General features: G+C 41.9%; 1 protein-coding gene across 1 annotated transcript in view; it reads left to right on the top strand.

Annotated features, from left to right (window-relative positions):
* Window positions 1-11,434, top strand: part of LOC119408569 (plastin-3) — a 17,005-nt gene extending 5,571 nt beyond the window's left edge. The window contains exons 4-16 of the mRNA XM_037675412.1: window positions 825-954; window positions 1,481-1,613; window positions 1,733-1,814; window positions 1,924-2,089; window positions 2,211-2,350; window positions 3,606-3,701; window positions 5,736-5,922; window positions 6,886-6,964; window positions 7,050-7,167; window positions 9,757-9,890; window positions 10,419-10,542; window positions 10,626-10,750; window positions 11,250-11,434. Coding sequence (XP_037531340.1) covers window positions 825-954; window positions 1,481-1,613; window positions 1,733-1,814; window positions 1,924-2,089; window positions 2,211-2,350; window positions 3,606-3,701; window positions 5,736-5,922; window positions 6,886-6,964; window positions 7,050-7,167; window positions 9,757-9,890; window positions 10,419-10,542; window positions 10,626-10,750; window positions 11,250-11,382 — 1,647 coding nt within the window. The 3' untranslated portion in view covers window positions 11,383-11,434. The remainder of the gene's footprint in view (window positions 1-824; window positions 955-1,480; window positions 1,614-1,732; window positions 1,815-1,923; window positions 2,090-2,210; window positions 2,351-3,605; window positions 3,702-5,735; window positions 5,923-6,885; window positions 6,965-7,049; window positions 7,168-9,756; window positions 9,891-10,418; window positions 10,543-10,625; window positions 10,751-11,249) is intronic.
* The last annotated feature ends 2 nt before the right edge of the window (window positions 11,435-11,436 follow it).

Here is an 11,436-nt window from a genome sequence, read left to right as displayed (position 1 = left end):
ACTAACTAACTAACTAACTAACTAACTAACTAACTAACTAACTAACTTTGTTTAGTGTACAACCAAGCTTCTGTATAAAGTTGGAATGTTGTGTAAAATGTAAACAAAAAGAAATGATTTGCAAGTTTTTACAAACTATAATTTTTTCCACAGTTGATCACATACGAAATGTTGAACATAAGAAATTGTTCAATTTTTAGGGAAAATAAAAGATAATTTCAAATGTTATGATGAAGATGAAGTTGGATAAAAGTTGAGACAGGAACTACAAAAGTCTGTTAAACTAAGCAGTACAAATAGGAAACAAATGGAGGAGCATTGTGGAATTAATTAAGTTAATTGGTTAATTAATTAAGTAAATCAGTTAATTAAGTAAGTTAATCAGGTCATTAATTATGTAAATTGATTAATTTTGTTAATTTGTTAATTAATTAAGTTGATTGGTTAATTAATTGGGTTAACTGGGCAGACAAAAGACTGTTTTAGAGAGGCCTAATCCCCCCAAAGTAAAGATGGGCAGAGGTTCAGCAGTCAGTGGACAACAGTGCTGAGGTCAGGAGAATTTAATTTTAAACTTGATTTTGGAAACCACACATGCCACATCCTCCATTAAAAAGACAAAGGACCACCTGGCTGTTATCAACAGCAGGCCTCACTGTGGTTATGGAGGGACATTAGTGCTTCATAAACTGAGGTAAAGGCCAGTTACACCACAGTAAAATAATTAAATGAGGACTGCTGGAATGGGAACTCTATGGACAGCTTAATAAACGTGCCGTCATTGAATTTAAACTAATGAATGATTTTTTTTGTTAAATGTTCAGATCTTTCAGGAGCTGAAGGATGACCGGATGGCTCAGGGTTTCAAGAAGGCTCTCAACAAGAAAGAAGGCATTGTAGCCATCGGAGGCACCAGTGAGATCTCCAGTGAGGGAACCCAACACTCAATCTCTGGTTAGTGAAGCCAGAACCAGGATCTCCTCGGGCTGCAGCTGTTGGTGACCAACTCTGAATGCCCCTCACGAAGGAGTTCCCAAAGTGACCTGAAACATCCAAGACACCCTCACCTTAGACCTGCCACACAGGCTCAGGGTTTGTTGCTTGGATTTTGAGCATGCTCAAAAAATTCCCAAAACAAAAGTTCTCAAAATAGTTACCGAGTTGTTGTGAAATAAAAGTGCATCAAAGCGTTTGTGAAAACACCACCTTTCTGTAGGTGTAGAGCTTCCCTTCAGCTGCACCTTAGTCACTGTATGGACAGGTGTACCCGCCCCCGCCAGCATGGGCTGAGTGCTCCACACCACTCAGAGCTCCAGCTGTTCTTTTTGTAGAGGTTCAGGGTGCCCATGCCCCGCCCTGGTTCTTACTGTAGAGGTTCAGGGCAAACCTGCATCACATCAGTCATTAATGTTTATGTTTGCAGCCAAGAGAGAATTCAGCACAAATGAAACATTTCACCCTGCTTGTCCATGTATTTCAGAGCAGGAGCGCTTTGCCTTCGCCAACTACATCAACACAGCCCTTGAGAAGGATCCAGACTGTAAACATGTTCTGCCCATCAACCCCAGCACCGGAGCTCTGTTCAAAGCCGTGGCAGATGGCGTCGTGCTGTGGTACACCTCCAGCTGGGCCTTTCTTTTCTCTGCAGATCATTGCTTACAGAGTTTTGGAGTTTAGTTGTATCAGTTCAGACAATAAGCCATGTTTTTTATCCTCACCTTTGTTGTTGCAGCAAACTGATCAACCTGTCTGTTCCTGACACCATTGATGAGAGAACCATCAATAAAAAGAAACTCACTGCTTTCACCACGCAGGTCGGCTTCAAACTCCATGAGACAAAGTCCAATCTGAAAAGAGCTCTGTTCAAACATCATGAATGAATGGAGGCAGTTTGTAGATGTTGGGCCATCTTTGTGTCTACAGGAGAATCTAAACTTGGCTCTGAACTCAGCTTCAGCGATCGGGTGCCAGGTGGTGAACATCGGAGCCCAGGACCTGAAGGAGGGGAAACCTCACCTGGTGCTGGGTCTGCTCTGGCAGATCATCAAGATCGGACTGTTTGCTGATATTAAGCTGAGCCGCAATGAAGGTACTGAGTACAAAATAAGTCCTATGGTCAGACTCTCAGAACAATCTGAACTTTATGGTTCGTTTATCCTTGTTTCTGTTTGAGTGACCCCTCCACTCCATCACTGTCACACCTTGTTCAGCTCTTGCAGCACTACTTGAGGAGGGAGAGAGTCTGGAAGCGTTGATGAAGCTCAGTCCTGAAGAGCTGCTGCTCCGTTGGGTCAATTTCCACCTGAAGAAAACTGGCATGACCATCTCCAACTTTTCTGGGGACATTAAGGTGCGAAAACTAAAATGCTTTAGTAATAGCACACAAACTATTCTTTCATTATGAAACATGAGCTCGGCTGGGAGTGAGACTCTGCCTCAAGTGGAGGAGTTCAAGTATCTCAGGGTTTTCTTCATGAGTGAAATAAGAATGAAGCGGGAATTTGACAGACTGTGCACTGTCTGCAGTATTGCAGCCTCTGGTGAAGAGGAAGCTGAGCTGAAAGGAGAAGCTCTCTGTTTAACAGTCAGTCTACGTTCCTACCCCTCCAACTGGAGGACGACTGCTCTAACCACTCAGCCACAGCTGCCCCTAAGTTCCATTCATCGATCCATGATCCATCATTTTGTTCTGGACTCAGGTCTCAGGGGCAGCAGCTGATTCAGGGAAATCCAGACCTCTCCACAGCAACCTCTTCCAGCTCTTCTGGAGGACTCCACGGTGTTCCCAGACCAGCTCAGAGACATAATTTAGTCTGTCCAGAGCGTCCTGGGTCTTCCTCGGGGTCTCCTCCCAATCGGACTTGCCTGGAAAATCTCCCAATGGAGGTGTCCAGAGGTCTTCCTTATCAGATGTCTGAAACACCTCAACTGGCTCTTCTGGATATAGAGGAGCAGCGGTTCTACTCCGAGTCTCTCCAGGATAACTGAACTTCTCACCATACCGCAGGGAGAGTCCAGCTACCTCTGCTGCAGAGAAACCTCATTTCAACTGTCTCTATCCACAACCTGGTTCTTTCTGTCTCTACCCTGAGTTTGTGACCATAAGTGAGGTTGGGGGTTTGTTTCCACCAGCAGTCACTTGTTGAAGTGTCCCTGGGCAAGACACTGAACCCCTTATTGACTCTCATATGTGTCCCATCAGTGTATGAATGTGATAAAGCTCTGATTAATCTTTATAGATTCAGATTATCTTTGTAGAGATATTGTAGAGTGATGTATGAATGTGTTTGGAGGTAAATGAGGGCACAGATGTTGTAAAGAGCTTTGAGGATCTGGATTAGATAGAAAGGAGCTCTATATAAATGCAGTCCATTTACCAACATGGGCTGGTGTAGAATATAATTCATCTAGTCCCCCCCCCCCCCCCCAATACAGGTTAAAGTTCCCACAAAAACACGTATGTTTAGCTGCCTTCAGTTGATTTTCTGCTTAATAAAAACACCAAACAGAGAAGTCCACGTGTTGAACTGTTGTAAGAAGCTGTTTACAGCGAAGTCTGATCTGACCACCCCTCAGCTCTCTGATCTGTTTGTGTTTCTGAGCAGGACTCCAAGGCCTACTTCCACCTGCTGGAGCAGATTGCTCCCGACGGCAGCAAAGAGGACGTTCCTCGGATTGAGATCGACATGACTGGCTTATACGTGAGTCAGGAGCTTCAGCAGCTCCTTCCTTCTCGTCGTCTCTTTGTCTGCTGTTGGTTTTGGTAAAACATGATGATCTTGATCATTGATGAACTTGATCATTTCCAAGTGTGTTGGGTTAATCTTTACTTCTTCCAGTTGGTTCAAACATCTAAATGGTTGTGATCAGACCGGTGTTCAAAACGTACCATCAGCCATGGGGCCGATCAGTTTTCAACATTTTTACAAGCACACAGGACGTACGCTTTTTGAAAAGCCTCCAAAGCGTACAAGAAAATGAAAGAAGAACGAAGAGTCAGAGGAACACGATGATTCAGGTCTCTCTTGTAAATGAGTCCCCGAGGCTCAATGGGATTAACCTGTAGAAATAAAGGTTGAGAGAAAATTCAGGCATGTTGATGTTAGTAAGAGAGAAAATTACTGTTCAGACAAACCCTGGACCTTTATCACAAATATAAAATCTACTGGACCACGCAGTACCTGGATGTCTTGACAGGAAGCAGTAATGCAACACCACTGGGCATCATCTGCTGTTACAAGGTCAGGGTTCTTTATCATTCACATCACATGTGGTAGGTACATGTGGTGGAACGAAATTGTGTACACAGGATCCCAGTTACATCCAACAAAAGTATAAATTGTAAAGAACAGTAATAAGATCTAAGATATGAACTAAGAAATACACTAAACTAAGACTACACTAAGCACTAGTAGTACAAAAACAATACACCGAACAACAGCAGCATGAACATGAGTCTGTGTGAGCAAATGAGTACAAATGAACACAGCAGCATGAAATAAATCAGCAGCATGAGATCAGCAGCATGGATAGACAGCAGCACATATCAATCAAGTGGCATCACAGTGATTTAAAAAAAAAAAATTTTTTTACAGTGATATTCCTGATTAGGGATTCATTAATCCAACAGCTTCAGGGTACAAGCTGTTCCTCACATAGCAAAAAAAAAAAAAAAAAAAGTTAAGAGATATCAGGGTACAGCTGTGTCTAAAAGGGTCCACTGTCCAGGAAAACATGGAGTTTGGTGACGAAGAGCATCCAGACAGGATGAAGAAAAGTTTCAGGAGTGATCTGTGACCAAAGGGTGGCAGCAAAGATCAAAACTGGTCAAATGAACACACGTCTTAAATCAGCACCAGAACACCACAGATCCTGTCCGTGATGAACTTCCTGATAAACACTTGAATCAGGTCCTGAAGCTTCAGACGTCATCGATCACATGACTCTGGACAAATCAAGCCTGTTAGCCTGTTAGTCTGCTTTGCATTTTATCCACATGCTTCAGCTTCAGACCATCATGAGTATCCAGTGAGACAGGTGCAGGAGTGACCAAAGTCCACATCAACGGCTGCACGCCAGCAAAGTAACAAGTCCCAGGTTTTTACCTGATGGGGAGAAATCAGCAACACATTTATTTTTGTCCGCGTTTATTTATTTATTTATTTAGGTGCAGTCATGAATACACGCAGCTACAGAATCAGACGTGCCACAGCTCTCTCGTTTTAGGAGAAAATGATTTAAGCCCTCCACGTCAGATGACAGAGAGACAGAAGAAAGTCTGACTGAAAACAAAGACTCACTTTGAGCTCCTGGTTCTGAGGGGTCCGGTGGGCTGGAGGGTCTTCTCAAAAGTCCCATGCACAGTATATATTTAAAACTACCATAAAATAAATATTTTGTCAATTTAAAAAAATGAATGAAATACATAATTTTATTTTTTAACTAAAGACTTTAAAGAGTTAAAATAAATTAAAAATCATTTAAATTTGATATTTTTATTTCAGGCTAAGATAATCTAAAAGATTGACGACATATTAAATATTAAAAAATATAAATTTAAAGCACTCAAACAAGGTGTTCGATTTTCCCCTTAAGGAATATGAATGGCCATAAAGGGGTCAAAGAATGTTGTTTTTAAAAGTTGAAGTAACATTAAAAACATTTCTTACACCAATTTAAAGTCACTGATTCTGGGTTATTGTTCTGTTGAACATGGACGCCTGTTTGTGTTTCAGGAGAAGGATCTCAAAAAGAGAGCCGAGTGTTTGCTGCAGCAGGCCGAGCGGCTGGGCTGCCGGCAGTTTGTGACTGCCACTGACATCGTGACAGGAAACGCCAAGCTGAACCTGGCCTTTGTGGCCACGCTCTTCAACAAACACCCAGCGCTCACCAAACCAGAGAATCAGGACTGGATTCTGGAGAGTGAGCAGTGCAAAGGAAACCACCCTCCTCCTGGCCTGTTTCATTAATGAAACATTACTGAAATATTAATAAGACATTAATGAGACATCAAAGTTTCATCTATGAAACATTAATGTCTCATTAATGTTTCATTAATGTCTCATTAATGTTTCATTAACGTTTCATTAATGTCTCATTAATGTTTCAGTAATGTTCCATTAATGTTTCATTAGTGTTTCAGTAATGTTTCAGTAATGTTTCAATAATGTATTATTAATGTTTTTAATGTCTCATTAATGACTCATTAATGTCTCATTAATGTTTCATAAACGTTTCATTAATGTCTCATTAATGTTTCAGTAATATTCCATTAATGTTTCATTAGTGTTTCAGTAATGTTTCAATAATGTACTATTAATGTCTCATTAGTATTTTTAATGTCTCATTAATGACTCATTAATGTTTTATTAATGTTTCATTAATGTTCAATTAATGTATCATTGATGTTTTATTAATGTATCATTGATGTTTTATTAATGTATCATTGATATCTCATTAATGTATCAATGGTGTCTCATTAATGTTTCTTTAATGACTCATTAATGCCTCATTAATGTCTTGTTAATTTTTCATTAATGTTTCCTTAACATATCATCAATTTCTCATTAATATTTCATTAATGACTCATTAATGTTTCATTAATGTATCATTGATGTCTCATTAATGTTTCTTTAATGTCTCATTAATGCCTCATTAATGTTTCTTTACTGTCTCTTTAATGCCTCATTAATGTCTTGTTAATTTTTCATTAATGATTCCTTAACATCTCATTAATATTTCATTAATGTCTCATTAATGTTTCATTAATATTTCATTAATTTCTCTTTTATGTCTCATTAAGGATTCATTAAAGTTTCATTAATGTCTCACTAAGGCCTCATTATTGTCTCAATAATGTCTCATTAATGTCTGCTTGTGTCTCAGGTGAAACAAGAGAAGAGAGGACATTCAGGAACTGGATGAATTCTCTGGGAGTCAGTCCTCATGTCCACTACATCTACGGGTCAGTGCCGCTCTGCATTCACCTTTCTTGCATTCTGCATGCTAACGTAGAGCTAGTGTCTGACTACCAACATGTGTGTTTGCAGGGATCTGCTGGATGCTGTGGTGATCCTGCAGCTTTATGAAAAGATTAAGGTGCCGGTGGACTGGAACAGAGTCAACCATCCTCCATTCAAGGGAGTGGGAGGAGGTCATTTAAAAAAGGTCAGTGCACCAGCGTTTCCAACTCCTTACATTTATGACCAACAGATATAAAGAATTTTTCTTCTTAACAACAAAATACAGACACTTAAACTGCTACAGTACTTACATAAGTGTTTGTACTTGTTGACTACAGGCAATAATAAAACCTGTAATTACTTGAATAACTTTAATATCACTGAGTTCTGATAAATTACTTAATCACTAGTACAGAGGGTAAACGTGGGCTACATTTCCCTTTGGGATTAATAAAGTATTTTTGAATTGAATTGAAATTCATGTTAGGGAGGTGAAGAATAACACATGCAGATGTGCACAACGGAATGGGTTTGGAAAAGCAGCCATAAATCTAGATGCATTTATCTGTTCAACTTTAATCTGTTTACATGAACTTCCTGCAGCCATGTTATATGAAACCATCACTATTTAAACAAGTATAGTTGTGTTTGTGAGTGAAGAAGACATTTATCTTTGTTTTTAATTGTGAAAAACTTCTGGTGCCTTTTTTGTATTCAGTGACACCTTTTGTTAAAGACCAGAACTGCAGCAGCTTCTTTATGAATGGAAACAAACACTGAAAATGTGGTTCACTCTGATCATCCATCCATCCATCATCTTTCTTCTTTTAGGTTCACGGGGGTCACTGGTGTCCATATCCAGCAGTCAAAGTACGAGAGGCAGGGACACCTAAACAGGTCTCCAGTTTATTACAGGAACACCTGGACAGGTCTCCAGTTTATTACAGGAACACCTGGACAGGTCTCCAGTCTATCACAGGGACACCTGAACAGATCTCTAGTCTATCACAGGGGCACCTGGACAGGTCTCCAGTCCATCAAAGGGACACATAGAGACAACAAGACAAACAACCATTTACTCTCTCACTCTCACCTAGAGACAATTTAGAGTTACCAATCAGTCTAACATGCATGTTTTTGGTCTGTGGGAGGAAACTGGAGTACCCGGAGAAAACCCATGCATGCACGGAAAGAACATGCAAACTCCACCCAGAAAGGTCCCCAGCCGGAATTTGACCTGGCGATCTTCTTGTTGAGAGGCAACAGCTCTCTACCAACTGATCCACCGTGCTGCCCTCACTCTGATCATGTGAATTCAATTCACGTTATTTATCTACGTAGAATTTATCCAGGGGTACTGGAGAAATGAGTCCGATCGTTGGTTGAACCTCAGATCCAGGGTTCCGTTCCAATGTGGGTTCCGTTCTGGCTGTGGAACACTGGCTCAGCTCTTTACCCTCACCAGGGTCCTCGAGGTGTCATGCAAGTATGAGTATGGGATTGGGGGCTTGCTGCTATGAGCTGTTCGGTCCCTATATGTGAGTGTTTGGTTCACATTGCCGATACTAATCGGACCCCTTCAGGGTGGGAGTTGGTCTCCATCAGGGCTGTCCGTTGTCAGCGATTCTGTTCATAACTTGTATGGACAGAATTTCTCGGTGCAGCCAGGGGGTGGAGAAGTTCTGTTTCTGCTCTTTACAGGTTATGTGGTCCTGTTGGCGTCATTGTGCCACGGTCTCCAGCTCTCACTGGAGTGGTTCACAGCCAAGTGTGAAGTGGCTGGGATGAGAATCAACACCTCCAATCTGATCTCTGGGTAGTGACTGAAAGAATGGGATTGTGGATACAGGTGGTTGAAATGAGTTTCCTCTTCAGGGTAGCTGGACTCTCCCTTAGAGATAGGGTGAGAAGTTCAGTTATCCAGGAGAGACTCAGAGTAGAACCACTGCTCTTCCACATTGAGAGGAGCCAGTTGAGGTGGTTCGGGCATCTGGTAAGGATGCTTCCTGGGCGCCTCCCTAGGGAGGTGCTTTGGGCATGTCCTACTGGGAGAAGAATCTGGGGAAGACCCAGGACACGCTGGACAGACTATGTCTCTCGGTTGGCCTGGCCAAACAGACTCACCGTGCAACACATCACAACAACAGACATGATTCAGACAGCACGAGCATCATTCAGAGATTAAAGATCAGCTAGAAAACCGCACAGATTAATAAGTTATAAACAGGCCTGTATAAAAAGACAGAAGTTGTAAATACATGGATAAGAAGACAAATAATTGCAAAATGCATCTATAAATAGAAATTCATGGATCAATAAGCTATAAAATGCATACAAAAATGTTGTAAAGTGCACAATTAAAATAAATAGCTGCTGCTGTGTGGCCAGAATCCATCAAATCTCTGAGTTTAGAAGCTAGATTGTCCTGCAGAGGACGGTTGTCTTCCTCCTTTGTGTCCTGCAGCTTGGACAGCAGAGTCCATGCAATCCTAGAAACAGGACAAGGGTGGGATCTGGTGGGTTCCCTGAGAGTTGAATCTACTAATGTTTCAGGGAAAAAAGGTTAACTTTATTTTTATATCCTGGTTATTCCTGGAAAATACACTGTAGTTTATGAAGGAAAGTTAAAGCAGCTGTTTGTTTTCTGTCAGTCTTTGCTGCACATCTAACTGGAGTGTTAGCGCTGTATCCATGTTGTGTCAGACCTGAGATAAACAACCTTGTTAAATTCATAAACAGAATTTTATTGAACAAAATTAATCTGCATGAGTTTATTTGTTTTGGTATGTTCCAGATTGAAAACTGTAACTACGCCGTGGAGCTGGGCAAGAAGAAAGCAGGATTTTCTCTGGTGGGAATCGGCGGTCAGGACCTGTATGATGGAAACACGACGCTCACATTGGCGTTGGTGTGGCAGCTGATGAGGAGGTGACAACCTTCAGCTCATCCAGTGATGTAGCGCTGCTGAAACCTCAAACACAGTGTTCCCATAAACTGGGCTGATTGGGAGTGGGCGCCGGCAGTGGAGAGGCCCTTAAGTAGTGCAGTGTGGAGTGGAACCATTGAGAGTTGAGACAGTGGCAAAGCACCATTTGAGTTTCCTGATTCATGCTCAATAATCCAGTTAAATCAGGTCCTCTGGTGGAGTTTGTGTTTCAGCTCCTCAGACTGATGGAGTCTTTTGAATGAAAGATGAAACATTTCCACAAACGTAAATCATCCAGAGGACCTGAAAACTTTGATGGGCATCATTTGGGTGGTTGTTCAGCCCAGGACAGGAAGGTGGAGCTGTTGTTCAGCTGAACATGGCAGTGTTCAACACCTTCAGTTTACTGGAGACATCAGAGAACTCATCATACTGACCATGAAAATGATTGACAGTTCATATGAAACATTTTTTCAATCCGTAGCATGTTGGTGATACCGTGGGGTTTAATGACACCCAACTTCCTGCAGGTACACGTTAAATGTGCTGGAGGACCTTGGACATGGAGCAGTTGCTGGAGATGATCTAATCATCTCATGGGTCAACAAGACTTTAGCTGAAGCCGGCAAAAGTTCCTCCATCAAAAGCTTCAAGGCAAGTGACTGAAAGAGCCGCTCGTCTGAGGGAGACTAATCATATTTACAGGTGAAAACCAGCTGTGTTCTGCTGTTGTTTAGGACAAAGCAATCAGCAGCAGTCTTCCAGTTCTGGACCTGATCGACGCCATCCAGCCGCAGAGCGTTAACTATGACCTTGTGAAAAGAAACGACATTTCAGACGAAGACAAACTGGACAATGCCAAGTAATCACTCACACCACCCACACGTCTCCACAATATTCAGACAAAAGTTTGAACACAGCTAAAGTAGCTTCTGCCTGAGCTTTCCTCCATCCACTGAACTATGAGGCACAAGTGTTTATTCTCACTCGTGGAAGTTATTTCTACTGTGAAGTGAGCATGTCTCAAGTAAGAAGCTCCAGAGAGGGTTTTGCTCATCAAAACCCCACTGCTCATTTCACTTCTGTAAACTTTATCTGCATCATAGAATGCATGGCCAATCAAAGATGGAGACAGGAACAGGAGGACTGAATAATTATCAGGGTCTTTGATGTCTATGTATGGACCTCCTTAATGACTTGATCAGATGTGACAACGAAGGAACACAGAGACGTGGGACTGTGGTTTGGTACTCGCATGGTTTTATAAACATTGAATGAAGACCATCTGAGTACAGAACCAAAGTCCCACATCTCATGAAGTGATGTGATGTCATAGTGATGTCCAGTCTTCCCTGTCTCAGGTATGCCGTCTCCATGGCCAGGAAGATTGGGGCCAAAGTGTACGCCCTGCCCGAAGACCTGGTAGAAGTTAACCCTAAGATGGTGATGACCATCTTTGCCTGCCTGATGGGGAGAGGCATGAAGAGAGCTTAAATCAGCAACACACACACACACACACACACACACACACACACACACACACACACA

Source organism: Nematolebias whitei, chromosome 4 (assembly GCF_014905685.2).
Source record: "Nematolebias whitei isolate Nwh7 chromosome 4, NemWhi1, whole genome shotgun sequence".
In the NCBI taxonomy this organism is placed as follows: Eukaryota; Metazoa; Chordata; class Actinopteri; order Cyprinodontiformes; family Rivulidae; genus Nematolebias; species Nematolebias whitei.
Note: the sequence above shows the minus strand (reverse complement) of the source record. Positions and strands in the feature narration are given on the sequence as shown.